This window comes from Camelus bactrianus, chromosome 33 (assembly GCF_048773025.1).
Source record: "Camelus bactrianus isolate YW-2024 breed Bactrian camel chromosome 33, ASM4877302v1, whole genome shotgun sequence".
NCBI lineage: Eukaryota > Metazoa > Chordata > Mammalia > Artiodactyla > Camelidae > Camelus > Camelus bactrianus.
Window position 1 is genome coordinate 6,675,840 of NC_133571.1, and position 16,010 is coordinate 6,691,849.

The 16,010-nt window shown below is 45.1% G+C and overlaps 1 protein-coding gene across 2 annotated transcripts; it reads left to right on the plus strand.

Annotated features, from left to right (window-relative positions):
• Nucleotides 1–2,076: 2,076 nt before the first annotated feature.
• Nucleotides 2,077–9,166, plus strand: C33H11orf87 (chromosome 33 C11orf87 homolog). 2 transcript variants are annotated; one of them, XM_074356919.1, is made up of 2 exons: nucleotides 2,077–2,352; nucleotides 3,453–9,166. In XM_074356919.1, the coding sequence occupies exon 2, from the start codon at nucleotides 3,715–3,717 to the stop codon at nucleotides 4,315–4,317; it is 603 nt and encodes a 200-aa protein (XP_074213020.1). In that variant the 5' UTR covers nucleotides 2,077–2,352; nucleotides 3,453–3,714; the 3' UTR covers nucleotides 4,318–9,166. The 2 variants fall into 2 exon arrangements, with proteins under 2 accessions (XP_074213020.1, XP_074213021.1); XM_074356920.1 differs by lacking the exon at nucleotides 2,077–2,352 and adding an exon at nucleotides 2,436–2,637.
• Nucleotides 9,167–16,010: the final 6,844 nt, after the last annotated feature.

Here is a 16,010-nt window from a genome sequence, read left to right on the forward strand (position 1 = left end):
ATTGTCTTGTGGATCACATTCATCGGCTATAGACTGTAAATTTCCTAAGGCAAGACTTTGTTTTTTCAAGAGTTGTGTAAAATGGTGCAGATACTTTTAGCACTCCTGGTATAACAGATGGTTATCATTTATAACAAAAGAATAAAATGGGAGCCTAATCACATGTCCTAGAAGCTCAGTGTGCAAAAGGAATCCCATAACATACGTATTATATTCCCTTTACAACATATTTTGAAGGTGTGTACATTGCTCACTGGGAAAACCTGATAACTCACTCTTCTAAGTCTAGAAAACAGATAGACCAGTGAGAGTTAATTCTAATTATGTAAAGATTCTTTGCTTTACAAGACAGTTTTTTTCTAAAGAGACTCTTTAAATAGCCAGATCTCTTTTTGGAGTATTCAAAATTGGATTTGCTTTACAAAATGTTGATTAGACTTAACTTTTCAGGGGCAAAGAAAATGTGCAAAAATGGGCATTGTATGTCAAGCGTCACTGGTGTAGTCTCACTTACTGATCATGGTGAAAACAAAGCTCACCATTCTATACCTTGAGCCTACCAAAGTCAGACTGCCCAAATGTGGCAGGTGGCTTTTGCAGGGCAATAGGTACCCTCATGCCAGGCAGGAGAGCTAAGCCAGCATTGGGGTCACTGGCCATCACTAACTGTGTAACTCTGGCAATCTGTGCTCCCAAGAAACCATGCATTATTCAGCGTGTACTGCACTATTAGCTTAAGTAGAGATAATTTTTGTTTTAATTGAAACAATTACGAAGAAAAAGCTGATACTTTTATTTGAATAAATCAAAACAGAATTTCTGGGGAAAATGTATTTCTTTCTCTCTATATAAGACATGGGCAAGGATAGAGAAAGAAGTTGAAGTAGGACTAGATAGGAACACAGACTCAAAAGAATGGACACACAGATTATGGACAAACAGCCTTTTACCCCCTCCTCCACCCCATGTCAAATCCTCTTCCTTACAAAACCTTCAGCTTGCAAATGCAAGCAGATAGGTGGGCATCAGGCATTCCTCCTCTCTCTAAATTCCGACCCATAACAGGAAGACAGTGTGTCTGCAGGATTCAATTTAGCAAGTGAGGATTGTACAGACACTGTGTTGAACTTAAACGAGAAGGGAAGAAGGAAACGCACATTTCATAAGAAACCTGAATGCCTTCAAAGATCATACAATGTCTTCGAAATTGCTGTTCCAGGCTGGCTTCTCCAGTAGAAAAATGAGAATACTTTGCTTTGAAATTGGCTACGGTAACCAAATGCGCTATTCTAAAGGGTTCTGAACCAATAGTTGGTTAGCTTCTGCCCAGATTTCGGTGGGCTGATGAGAATCTTTCAGAAAGTTCTGTGCATTGTGCTGAAAGGCTATTGATTCTGCACAAAGGCACCAAGCACTTTAACAAGTATTAGGGTCAATGAAGGGGTATTTTGTAAGAGGCACAACGCTCGGAATTTTCATAGGGCAGTTCATCTCTGCACTCCTCTGAGTGATTTTCCTCTTCCTACCTTCTAAGCCTTTTGTGTGCTTTGTGTGCTCAAAAGGGTCTAGATTGTCAGAATAGAAGGGGCCTTTATACACTGAATGATTCTTGGGCCTGGGGATGTGTGCGCGTGAGACGAGAGGAGGATCGTGAGTCGGATGGAGTGAAAATAAGTTGGAGACTCCGATGGAGGGGAAAGAGTTCATTTGGATTGTTTGATGTTAAATATACGTTCAGGTTTGTATTTCAGGTCCCCCACGGCTGTGTTCAGAAATCTCTCTCTCACGCACGCACTTTCTGTTCAGAGCCAGGCCGGCACAGGCAGGATTGGAGAGGGAGGAGATCCTCGTCAGCAGAGGGAGGAAGCCCATTGTGTGCCCCGAGGGCAGGTGGATCTCTAGAGCGTGAAAATGTGTTCTTGGAACCACGTGGGAATGGGCTGAGGGTGAGGAATCCGGCAGCCAGAGAACTGAAGCTTCAGCCCTTCCTAGGCATAGGAGTGCGGAAGGTGGGCTGCTCACAGGGTAGAGGCTACGCCCCTCAGGCTCCTGCAGGGGAACAGTAGGGGGCGGGGAACCTGTGTGGCGGAGGCTCGCTCCGCCAGGACGAGGAGTTGGGGTATGAGGGTGGGGTGGGGGCCTGAGGGGTGGCTTGGAGCCCTGTCGGTGGCTGCCTGACGTCACCGGCCTCTCTGGCAATAGGCTGCGAGCTGAGCTTCCCGAAGCAGCGGCGGCGGCGGCGGCGGCGGCAGCGCGGCTTGGTCTCTGGCCCCATTCACTCCGCGCCTTCTGCAGCCGCCACTGCAGCCGCGCGGCGGGGGCTCCCTCCCTGCAGCCAGCTGGCGGCCCCAGGTAAGGGACGCGGTGCGGCGAAAGCTCCGGGCGCCCGGGTGAGCGGGCGCGAGTGGGTAGGGCAGCCCCGGCGGCCTGCGCAGGCACCCCCGGCCGTAGCCTCGGCCCCCGCCCCTGCCCCGGCCGGGGCTCGCGCGCCGCCTCGCTGCTCCGCAGTGCAACAGTTTGCAGCCGCCTCTCGAGAGCGGCAAGGGGGCTCCGCTGCGCGCTGCAGGTCTGCCTGGCTCTGGTCCCCCGGAAGAGCCTCGAGGCCCTCGAGCTGGTTCTGGGAAGGCCCGAGAGAAGGTCCGTTCCCCAAACTTTGCGGGTGGGAACCCTCCTCCTTTCATTTCCAGCCCCCTTAGAAGAAGCAGAATATTGCCATGTGGGGGGCACAGGGGGATGGGGAGAAGGGGGCGTTTGCAGGGATGTGCTTTAGCTGAGAAAGGTGCTTCAGCTGGTTTTTTTTTTTTTTTCTCTCTCTGTCTGGGGGGGAGGTACCGGGGAAGAAGGCTGGAGAAAGAATGGAGCGCAATCGTGCGCGTCAGCCGCGGCCGCGGACAGAGGCGGAGTGGGATGTGGCGCCAGGGTTACCCCCATGGGAATGGGACCTAAGGGATCTGACGCGGTCCAGGGAGGGAGAATCTGGGGGAGGAGGGAAAAGAAGGGAGGACTGCGTACCCGGAGGGGGCTCGGAGGCTCGGGGTGGGTGCTGGGAAGGGTAGGATCCAGGAAAAGACATCCATTGAGAGGGCGAAGGAAACAGGAGAGTCGGTACTCTGAGAAGCAGGGACCGCGTTCCGAGGTGGCTGCGTGTCTGTTGCAATTAGAAAGTTGTGGAGGGCGCAGGGAGGCTGCTTATCTGCTGAGTAATCGGCTTCTCCGCGGCCGGCGCAGACCCCTTCCCGGCAAGTGGGCAAGTGGCGCGAGCGCGGAACTGGAGGCATTGGTGCGCGGCCAGGGGCGGGCGGGCTGGGGTCCGCGGGCTGCGGAGAAGACGGGCAGCGCCCAGCTGAGGCAATGTGCCCAGAGGGCCGCTTTGCAGTGGCGGTGATCATTCCGGTTCTCCGCGCTCCCCTGGTCAGCGGCCGGGATCCTAACTAAGCCTGTTCTCTTTGCAGCCTGGTGCCTTGGCCGAGGAAAAGGGCGCGCAGACACGCGTTCGAGGCGGGGCTGGAGAGGATCTCCTGGGCACCGCTCGCTCCCTGGCCAGCTTGCTTGCCCGCAGTTGCTCCCTCGCTCCTTCGCTCGCGCGCGCATCCCCTCCTCCCGCACCGGGGAGTAGTTTTGGGTGGCGTGGGCTCCGTCCTCTTCTTGGCTGGTGAGAACCTTGTGCCCAAGAGAGGAAGTCTGGTGGGCCCGGCCCCTCCCAGCCCAGCGCCGATGAGTGCCAGGGCGCCCAAGGAGCTGAGGCTGGCGCTGCCGCCGTGTCTCCTCAACCGGACCTTTGCTTCCCCCAACGCCAGCGGTAGCGGCAACGCGAGCGCCCGTGGCCCCGGCGCAGGCGGCGGCGGCGGCGGGGGCGGCACCTGCATCACGCAGGTGGGACAGCATCTCTTCCAGTCCTTTTCCTCCACGCTGGTGCTGATTGTCCTGGTCACCCTCATCTTCTGCCTCATCGTGCTGTCCCTCTCCACCTTCCACATCCATAAGCGTAGGATGAAGAAGCGAAAGATGCAAAGGGCTCAGGAGGAATATGAGCGGGATCACTGCAGCGGCAACCGCGGCGGCAGGGGGCTGCTCCAGCCCGCGGGCGGCCAGGCCCCGACCCACGCAAAAGAAACCCGGCTGGAGAGGCAGGCCCGGGACTCTGCCTCCTGCGCCCCTCCCGACGCTTCCTCCTCCTCGTCCGCTGGCCTGCCGTGCCGGGGGCCCTGTGCTCCTTCGCCTCCACCACCGGCCCCCAGTCCGCAAGGAGCACACGCAGCCTCCTCCTGTTTGGACACAGCTGGCGAGGGCCTTTTGCAAACGGTGGTACTGTCCTGATTGTCTAGCCCCTCTTCTTCCCTTCCTCGTTTCCAGCATCTTTGCCGTCCTTGCTTTCTTTCCTCCGGCCTTCCTCTTCCACTTTCCTGTGGCCTCTCTTCCTCCTCCTCCTTTCCTTATTTTTCCTCCCTCTACTCTGTTTCTCCTCCGCCGAGGCACTGTGCGGTATTTGTAAATATTGGGCGAGGAAAGTCTCGGAAGAAGAAATAACGCTGATAACAATACTTTATTATTAATATTTATAGTAATTATTATAATACTAATAACACAATCCAAGCGCATGACAAATCACATAATTTCTCATTGTCAACGAAGAATGCGTCTTCCCCCTCCATCCTGAGCCCCCCACATTGAGGAGGAGAAACCGCACAAGCTACCAAACACATAAAAGTCATTGACTCAGAGCAAAGGGAGTGGAAGGGGCCCGGTGTGTTGTACATAGCTGTCAAGTTAAGGTTCAGTTAGCTTTGTTACCCTCCACCCCCAACGCTTTCACTTTTCCTTTAGCTTCCCTCCTTCCCCCATTACCACTTTCAGCCGGGCTCAGTCAATAGTATATTATAAAGAAAACGTATTCACTAAGCACCAGGACTACAGAGGCCACAGAGATAGCCCCAGAAAAACGTTTATGACAGGTACCACTCTCCAGTCAACCCTCTTCTCACCTTTAAGTCAACCGTTCTCTTTCCTAGGACCAGGCATTTTAATTTACTTTTAAAGTGTCCCTCGCTGGCCGAGCATAAATATATTAGAGATCTTTAAATGAGTTATAAAAAGGAAAAGAAATAATCTACTGTTTTAGTTCCCTGCCCCATCCCCACCTGTACACCTTTGACTCGTGGCGTTTTCAGGATTCACGAAGGATCCGGGAGCTGTCCAGCCAGGTCTGGTGCTGAGATTGTCTCACAGAACTGGTTACTTTCTTTGGTTGTGCAGGCGGAGGAGGGGCTGTTTTGGATACTGACTATTCTAGCTTTTTGTTGGTTTCCTCTTTTTCTACGATCGGGTTTGAGTGTACTATTGGTTTTCTTATTATTAATCATTGCGTAAGTTACCATTTTTGTAAAAAGAAAAAAGTATTAGGTGATGTGCAGTACTGAAAGTGCAGTATCTAACCAACCAGAATGTTTATGTTTAATTTTTAGCACAAGTGCATCTTTGTTATATATTTATTATATTGGTACCAAATACAGAAGCGAACTATAGTTCTGTACTACATCCTTCAAACTGTATATTCCTGTTCTTAATTTCAAGCTGTTGATATAATGGTTACCACTGGATGAAGATTTCAGTGGTGCAGGCCTGGCTTCTGCTGTTTCCAGAAGTGTTCTTTTGTACCTTACTCTGTTGTAGACTGTTATAAAAAGATGACACATATGTTTTCTTATTTCTTTTGCGAATAACAGAAACAACCACAACAGAAAACAAACAATGGATGTGCAGGAATGCCATCTATTAAAACATGGTTAATATTTAAACAGTGCCTGTAGTCCTCCCTGCATGCAGTTACCACCTGGAGGCAGTGGTGTGTGTGCTTGCTTGTACTGTATGTGTTTGAGGGTGAGACTGGTGGGGATGTTGGGCAATTTGGATGACAGGACATGCAAATTTCAAGAGAAGTTAAACCCAACTGCTTGTAGGATAAAAATGTTTGCAGCTTGTTTAGTTAGAAATCTGTGTCTGTATCTGAGATTCAGCAAAAGAAGGGCTCTCTTTCTCTTTCTCAGTCTGGCTTACCTAACTTCACTGAATGCATGAAGGAAAAGTAAGAAAAAAGAAAGTGAGAGAAAAAGATCAATGTTTTTGTTCTCTCTCCTAATGCTAGACAAGGCCAGCTGTGTCAGAAATGGTGTCCACCTATGGTTCTTTACCACTTTGTTTCCCTTGGGTTGATGATAGAAGGGGCCAGAAGCATATTATAATCTCAATCATATGCATTGGCATCCTTTCTTGGGAACAGATTTGGAAAATGTATGAATAAGAACGTTCTACAAAAAGCTCAACCAAAAGAGTCCTTAGTCACCTGCAAGGTGTAAGGCAACGATGCCCCTAAGTGCATCCCTCTCCCCAGGAACTAGTAGTTCCAGATTCTCTGTCTTGGTTCTAGGCATATATGCTCTTATCCAGAGAAAATATTACCTCTGAGGTTTTAGGTCGTCTATTAAATTGCCCAAACTCAGTCTGCATCTTTTATAACAATAATTTAATAAGATAAATTTTAACCACCCATTAGATGCTCAAGTCCTTCCTGAAGCACAGAGGGTCATCATTTAAGCATTCCATGTTTTAATACAAAAGGAAGACCAGGTGTAATCTTTGGGTATAATATATTAAACAATGAACCAGATTCTCTCCAGTGCCTTAGTCACTTCCTAGTAACAGATAAAAGAGTGCATTAACTCCCTCAGGCCACTAGGGAGTCCTTTAGTGCATCAGAGCTCTACACTGTACATCAGAATGACTAAGGCACTGTAAAGAAGAAAGTCCATTAATTTCTGTAGCTCACTCTCATCTAGCTGTAGTTCTTTAATACGTTATTACAGAATGACTTAAGGGACTGGAAATTTGAATAGAATTAGGGAGTCAGAAGGGAGCTTCCTCATTTCCAATGAGCTCCACTAAGTGCATAGATATCACTTTATCCCCCTTATTTGGTGCACTTTTTACAGTGAATAATTTCCCATTTTATTAAAGCAATAAGATGTTCTGTTGTGAGCAGTGCTGGATGATGACTCCACTTCCTTGGTGCTGAAGCTACTCATACATTTTTGCCTTATGAATCATAGTGCATTCAAGGCATGCAATAATAATCCCCTTTCAAGGAGCAGCCTTTACACTCTAGGGGGGTAATTATGAAATTGTCCTATATAATTTTTCCCCAAAGGAATAGAGAAAACAAGAGATTAAAAAACTCTGTATACTGTTTTAAAAGATCTTGATACTTCTAAACATGGGTACAGATCCGTAATATGCTCTTACTGTGCACCTTTAAATATGTATGCCTTTCTCCATTAATTGACTATGGTTTAATATTTTTAATAGTGCTTTGTGTAAAGATGATGTAGCTTGTGAGTCAAATTTTGTGCTGAGTTAATAAGCTCAGAACTCTAAGCTTCTGGTGGTATCACTTGAGATTTTTTATGAGATAGGGAATTACATGAAATTCTAGTAATGCCAGTCCCCACACCAAATTACCGCAATAAGCACATATCCAAGCAAATTGCACAGACCCTGTTTAAAGCCTTGCTTCTTACAGAGCTCAATTGGTAGTCTCAGGAGTTTGGGATGTGACCAACAGGGCATTTTTGGATTCCATTTTATATGAAACAAAAGGCAATCTGGAAATAGATAAATTTATTTTAAGGATTTTATTCACTGATGTCCCGTCAAACTAATTGCTTCAAATCCCTATAGCTACAGCTCAACTTCTACACTTGCATTCAGTATTCATAAGGTGGCATGCTTGATTCTTATTGTTTGTAAAAATAAGAAAATTGGAGAGAGAATACCATTATGTCAACTGTATGGGACTCTGAATCTTCAAGATGTAGATGGATATAATCTTCTTTAGAATTTATATACACCCATAGATATGTATTTATATATGCATACATTTTGTACAAATTTACAATGGACTTTTTGTATTCTCTTTTCTGTCATTACAAGAATGAGATGGAAACCAAATAGATGTTCCATCCTCTTATCCAGAGAGGATACTGAGAAGTCAGGTATATGCATGCACTTATTTCCCTGGAGTTAAATCTGAATGACTTTCTCTTTACTTCATGAAAGGGGAGAGTCGTGTTTGGCTCGGGGGAATTGGTAATTAGATAGCTTCCTTTCCTAGTTAGTGACTTAAATGTAGCAATGATAATGATATTTATGGCCATGTCTATGTGGTCTGAATATATAGATGGAAAGCAAAAGTACCTAGAAGAGATTTAGGGTCATCTAGACCACAAAACTGGACTATGCTCGATCTTAAATATTCAACCTATACGTGGTGTGGAGATACAGCTTATATCTGCAAACTAAAGGTAAAGTGAAAATATGACCATTTTCTGTTTAATTTGTTAAGTTGTTTTTGGAAACTATGGATAAATTAGCTTTAAACAAAAAACTTTGGCATCTGACTTTTCCACTGTTTCTATCTATATCAGTTGAATTAATTAGATAAAGATTGAAATTCCATTTCCATTGTGCAGACACTCTTTAAAGCTTTTCTGTGGGTGACAGTTGAGCAATTGCTAGCTGATGTTGTGTGGAAGTTATAGGTTAAATCAGTACCAGAAACTTAATTTGGTCAGGCTTCTCAGGTCCATTCCCTTGTGAATCTGGACTTTGAGTCTAAATCTGAAAAGCCGCTTATCTGGGCCATCCTTGTTTGGAACTAGTGATTGTGGCTCATAGATGTTTTAGTTCACATTATAATAAACTGATCTATTTACAGAGGGGTATTTAATCATTGAATTGAACATAAGTCTTAATTCTGATTCAGTTTTGATTTATTTGATAACTTTTGAGAAACAGCTTTGATTACTTGAAATTAATACTTATTAACGTCACCAACCTCATAATACAGTTGGTGCCATTTAGGAACGCTTAGCTAAGAATAAGAGTTTAATTAGCTTTAACTGGGGACAATGTCTTATCAAGGTGGGTCTACCTGTCTGAGACAGGTGCATGCAATTTCATTGGGTCGTTTCTATAGAGAGATTAACAGTAACAATAATGATGACAAGAATAGCAACAGAAAAAAAAACTGATTTTGGACCTTGAGTATATCCATTAGACAGAATAAAATAGATACTAGAATTCATGGAAAATTTGTTTTGTTTTTCTATCAATAAAAGAGTTTTCTTGTTAATTGGCTATTTCCTTATTAATTTAACTTCTGAAATAGCAGGATTACAAAATTACTCATTCTGTTGCCTTCAGATGCTCAGAGAAATTTTTTTTCAGCTCCATCACTCGTCTGATCTTCCTCACAGACCAACTGCATGTGAGAAATGGGAAGTGTATACACGTTAGGATAACCCGATAACCTTGAGTTCAGTGCAGTAACTCAGCAGTCCTTCTAAGCAGATGCTCAGGCTCTTTCATGCATATGCTAGTCTCTCAGACTTCCTCTTTCCCTGCCTGCACATCTCTAACAGAGACAGGTATGTGGGGAAAGGAGATGGCTGACACAGTTTTGTGGCAGTTGTGGGAAAGGAAAGCCTCAAATTCATACGAATCCCTATGGATCCTGGCTGAACTCTGCTGAAAACCTACTGTTAGGACTGTCCTCTAGTGTGAGGCACCATTGCCTTATCCAGCTTTTATGCTGACATTCGCCACTGCTGTGTTAGACCCCAGGACTTCACCCCCAGTCTCAAAGTCATCATCCACAGGGATCTATACATTCTTCCCCTGCCATCCCTGGATCCAGCAGTGCTCTCACGCTGTGTCCCCTTCTTGTACATACAGGAGCTTCTGGAGGTCCTGCATGGCATGGACCTACTGCTGAAAGGCATGGATTCTAGCTCAGGATCTCCTCTGCGCCTCCCACTACCACCTCAGCTCTACCAGCCTTGCTCCATGTCACAGGGTGCCACGAAGAGGGCTTTCTTCTGAGGTCTTATAGCTCCACTCGCATGCCTTCCAAGGGAAGAGGTTGCCATTTGATCCTAGTCCTCGGGCTTCTTCAAAGCTGTTTAGTTATATATGAAGCACTACCTCCTCCTTTTTGACTTCTGTGTGTGGAGAAGAGAGTCATGAAATCCTTAACAGCTGCCTGCTTCACTTTTCTTTTCTGTCTCTTTTTTTTTTTTTTTCAAAATTGCCCTAGACAGCAAGAAACAGATTCTCCTCTTCATTCCCCACTTTCCTCAACCTGAGACTCCTCCTACTACAGCTAGCATCCCACTTCCGCAAGGATCTTGTCTTCTCTTTCCTGACCTCAGCCTAACGACTAACTGCAAGTGTAGGAGTATAGGATGTAGGAGAGAGAGAAATAAGCTTATTGATAAGGGATTCTAAATTGGGATATATTTGAAACATATAATACTACCATAGTAAACCTTTGTCTCCCTGCAAAAAACATTCACTCATGATTAAGGTCTCACCCTCCCTTTTTCCAAGAAGGTGAGAGCTTGATCATTAGCCTCCATTTATTTCTCTATTAAGTTCTACCCAGTCCCCTCAAATTTGGCTAGGAAATCCAGGTACCAATTGACTCTTTTACTTTAAATTACTCTTTGGTCTCCAAGAAGACACACCCTCTTCCCAGTACTGGCCCACGACTTCACCCTGCCCCATCCTCTAGGAGATACAGGCTGTGTGTTGGAAACGTTCCCTTTAGGCTCGGATAGCCTAGAGGATGTTGATTACTGGAGTGGAAATGAGTAGCTAATTCTACCTAAAGGCAGCAAGGAGCATGGGTTGGTGCCACAACCCAGTCTCCAGCCACGGTCCCCCTTACTCCTAGGATGCAAATATTCTTTGACCTCAGCTGTTTGGCTCAAGAGAGTGATGGGTCTTCACTTAGCCAGCTCTCACAAGACTGACAATGAGTCTACTTGCTGACTCCTTCATATTCCTAAATGGACTCAATTAATTAAATACTAGCTTGTAATTCTCTTTCTGGTTAGTTGTTGAAGTCTGTCTCTTCCATAAACATATCTCCAAATATGTCCCAGCCTTGAATTGATGCTGTGGTATTGGGCTTCCCTCTCTGAAAAGTTGACTCTATTTTTCGAAACTCCAAGAAGGAGATTTAGTGAGTACCTTTATTAACCCCTCTTTCCTTCCTTATGCTGACCATCCTCTCTCTGCATCTGCAAATCCTCTCCCTCCCTTGATCATGGACCTGACACAGGATTTTTAATTTTAGCCTTGAGGTTTATCTTGACACAAAAATCTGCTTCACACATATTCTCAAAAACCCTGGGGGAAAAAAAAAACCCTCAACTGCACTGAGCAGGCAAAAGTACTCACTTTTCACATACAGATGTGCAAAGCAAATGTGGCTACTCTGTTTTCCTATAATCCATCCTGTCCTTCTCATAAGGGGCCAGCTTGCAAGGTCGGCCTTTTAAGAAAATCTTCAAACTCTCGAATTTTCTCTTTTCTATCTGCTCGTCTCCAAGGTGATATCTAGGAATGATGTACATTATCTCCTGGTGACAGAAGAGGAAGGTTCTTCAGACCTCGGCAGTGTTAAAGAGACCCTTGCTAGTTTGGGCTGCAGAGTGGCTGGCCCAGTGGACTTCCTGGGAAGCAAGGTCCAGCCAGTACCCACCACTGTAGCTGATGATCCTGGACATTTTATGTTGTCTCAAAATTTGAGTCTGCAGGGTTTTTTTTTCCCCTTTGTTCCAAATGCAAGATTTTCCTGATTTGCTGCATTCTAAGCAATTCTGGATCCCCTCATCTGGAACAAATGAGAGTGTACATTAGTTCATTCCGCTCAGGCAACGGGAAGTAAGGCTTCTAGTTGCCTGTTGTCACTACCACTGTCCCAGTGCCGCTGGCTTCCTACAGGAGAAAGGAGAATACAGTAGCTCTCCCTAGTAGTGGTTCTCCCAAGTCTAGTCAGCGAGATTTTCCAAAGCCTCTACTAGCCTCAGACTCTGATTCTGTTGGAATGTTTTTCATGTGACCCCTCTCCATTGCTATTTGTCCCTGAATCATGTGATTTAAGGAGCAAGAGCCTTGGAACCTACCATCCTCAATCAATATTTCACTCTCTTCTTCCCTCCAAATTACCCGGGGCTAAAAGGGATAGACTTTTTTTTTTTTTTTTTTTTTTTTTTTTTTTAAATATGATCCCTGAAGGATTTCCTCTGGTACAGCCAAGCAAAGAGTGATAGACTTGGGGCTTTTTGCCTTCTAAATGCCGTGTCCTATACCCTGACTCCAACCCCACAGGTAAGTATTAAAATGGAGGCTGGAATTTGGACGAATGATTGGCTTGCTGCTAAATAGGCCCGCTTGAGAAGTAATTCTGGAATATTTTATTAGCTACACTTGTTTACACATAGGCGGCTCCTTTTGAGTTGAATGGCAGGAATTCGGCGATGTCAGAAAGACCCCTTCCCCCCCCCCCCCACTTGCCAGTGTGTGAAGGACCCAAGGTAAGAGTTTGGTTCCAGTGGTTTATGTTGTAGCCTGTCAGGCCCCCTTGACAGAGATTATAAGTGTCACTAGTATTTTGTGCCTCAGTATGGATCAGACTTTTCTAAAGATTCTGCGGTAGAACAGAGAGGAGGACGTGAAGGTCCCTGTGTTCCAAAGGGGCAGACATCATCAGAGGACAAAAAAGGAGAAGCTGAAGACACGCTTCCTCTGGTGGGCTGGACCCCGTGCCCTGTCACAGGGTGTCCTGTGGGGAGATGCACGAAGGATCATGATTTTGCCCTGCATGTGAGAATGTGGCCATGCTGTGACAGGTTTGCTTGCAGGATCTTCTCAGCTTAGTCCCATTCTTAGACTTATAGTAGCTTCAGTCCTTTGTCAGTTATACTGCCTTGATTCTGACAGCTGCCAAGCAGCCTGCAGGCCCCACCGTTTGGTCACTTACCCATAGCTGATCCTGGCTTGGCCACTGAACAACTTTTAAAAAATGTGATTAATGAGATGACCCCTTTGAATCTTTCATCTCCGACATCTGAGAGCTCATTCAATCAACAGATATTCAGGGCAAGCCAGCTATATGCCACACATCATTTTTTGGTGCCAGAAATGGAGCAGTGAACAATAGAGGCAAAATGTCCTGCCCTCACAAGGATTTCATTCTAATGGAAAGAAACATTAAAACAAAAGACAAAAGTAAATTGTAGAGTACGGTGTAGGGAGAAAAGTGCTGTGGAGACAATGATGCAGGGAAGGGGGATAAGGAGTGTGCCAGAAGGGAGTGCTCGGTGGCCAGAGATGGGGTGGCCAGAGAAGGTTTCACTGAGAAAATGATATCTGAGCAAAGACTTAAAGAGGTCATGCAAATATATGTATAAGTTAACTGATTGAAAGTCGTTTGTCTACAAAGATTTGTAAAAACCATTCAAACCAAGTCCCTAATTTTGTAAATGAGTAAATAAGATTTTTGGTAGAATAAAGGCTTACTGAGCAGTGTGTCAAGCTGACACCCCCAAGGAAAAAGAGGGGAAAATCCTAACCTTGAGGAGCTCATAGTCTAATAAATTAATCAATTTCAATTCAGCTCAATGGCAGTAATAAGTATACGTTAAAAAGTGCTTCAGGAGCACAAAGTAAGTGGCAGCAAAGTCTGCATGGGAGGGTTTGAAAAGGTTTCCCAACGGAGGTAACACTTTGGTTGGGTTTTAAAGGATGAGTAGGAGTTTACTAAGAGAAGGGAAAACATTTTATGGAAAAAAGAAAAGTGCATTTGAAAGCACAGAGGTTAAGAGTGCCATGCATATTTGGGGAAAGTTATAAGGGTCATACTGGGAGTGCCATAAAAGAAAGCCTGAAAAGTAGAAGTAAGCCTTTAAGGACCGTGCAAGAGTAGCTTCTGAGGACACGTTTTTCTGTTGTGAGTGGGGAGTCAGTGAGGAGTTTTGACTACAGAGCAGTGTCGGTGTGTAAATTGATGCAATGGGGGTTGCAGAACTGGATGTAAAGACACCAGACAGAAAGCAACAGCAAGTGGTGAGGATCTGAACCAGTGGGGACGGAGACGAACAACGAGGGGATATTCAAGAGAATGTTAAGTTATTGAATTGATGGGGTTGATGATTAACAGAGTTGTGGTGTGAGGGAGAGGAAGCAAAAAGAAGAGGAAAAGGCAGGGAGTAGATTTATACTTTCTGCTTTGTGGATTCATTCAGCCTCTGCTTGAGGGCTGCTTAGGGGTCATGACTCGGGGACAAAATTAATCATTAACAACTGGGAGTTCAGATTCAGGCCTGGACTTTGCTAGATCAGCCCGAGTGGGTTTATTCCCAGGCCATGCTCAGACTGGTGAAGCCTAGCTCTATGCAACAGCCTGCAGTATGGCATATGAGCTTCAAGAAACAGCACTGTCACTATCATGTAATTCCTTGATGACTAGTTGTCGTCTGTCAGGTTGAGGAAGTCTGCCATATGTCTGGGAGTATGTCTGTGATCTGACATTAGCTTCTAGGCCATTCGTCGTAATTCTGAGACATGCCTGCAGAGAACTGATGATATACAGGATCTGCTATAAAACCCTGCTTGGCTCTCTTGGAATGGAGAAATGATCAGATATGACACCATTAACAGCAATAAGCATTGATAAACTGCTGAGAAGGGATCCCAGGGTATTGGTAAAATTGTTGAAGAACCAATACAACCAGGATTATGGGAGAAAGGCCTGAGTTCCAATTTTGGCTCTGCCACTTGGTAGCCATGAGACAAAATCCTTAACTTTCCATGCTTCAGTTTTATGAAAGTCTGTTGCATGAATTAAATAAGAAAGTGTGTGTGAAGGTCCACCAACAGCGGGCAAGGACTGTATGGTAGTTCCTATTTTTGCTTCCTGTCTGGGGACTGGGCAGCAAAGGGAGGAGGTGGTTTTCTGATAGACGACTAGGAGCAGGCTTATGCCTTTTGTACTCTGAAGACACCTTCTAACCTCTGGCAACATAGTAGTTATTCAACAAAAATGTTATTGAATAAATAAGTGAATGAACAAATGGAAATTTTATAAACACACTCCTGACAAAGGACTTGGATACCAGAATCGCATCAAGAGCAGAAAAGCAAAAATCAGCAGGATCTGTGACAGTCACCAATTTCACTTGACTTCTGGATGGCAATAAGAGTGGCATCTTGGAATCTTTGGAATTTTCCCATTACCTATATCTCCAAAAAAATGTTTTGCAGATACAATACTCCACCACCACACTATGTGGTTGTCTGAATAGCCCAGCAAAACTTACTTTTAGGACCTGAGATTTACCACTTTTCATGGCTGGTACAGGAGCAGTGAGTCAACCATAAGAGCTGAAGCCAGATGAATACTTGCTGAATGAAGGAAGAGGATCAGGTAAGCAATCAGTTCACTGGCATTTTCTCGGTGTCTATCAAGTCTTCTGCACTGGAGGAGATGCTAAAGAAGAAGGTAGGGCCCAAATCTTCTCAAAGAGATTGTGACTCAGGAGAGACAAGACTCTCAGAATGCAATAATACAAAATAAACCAAGTTGAAGTGGCAATTAGGAATAAATAATAAGCCAGGTTGAATGAACACAGACTAGCCACAGACTGTACAATCGTCTTTCACTGTCCATCCCAGGAAGGAGCCATAGGATTCCCTTCACGTGTAGATGGAGAAATCTGGGTCTGACAAGAGAATTTGGAGTTGAGGCAATGAGAGGCTTAGGCTCTGTCTAGAAAGCATGCTGCCATCCCTTAGTGGTCATGAAAACTATAGACCCTTCCCAGAATTGCCAGAAGCATCACTCCTCCTTTGAATCCTTCTCCCTGCCCCAGGATGCTCTTATATTTGCCAAACTGCCCACTGTTTCACTTTGTGCCTTACTTCCTCTTGAAGATGAAGACTCATAAAAGGCCTTAAAAAAGGTGTAGCTTCCCAATCTACCCCCATCATGTGATTTAATATAAAAATAACACAAAATTATAAAATAAATCAGCAACTCCATTAGTAAAGTTCTGGTTTTTCCCGTGACAACTATTTTAATGCTTTGTTAAAATAACAGTTTTTATTTCTTT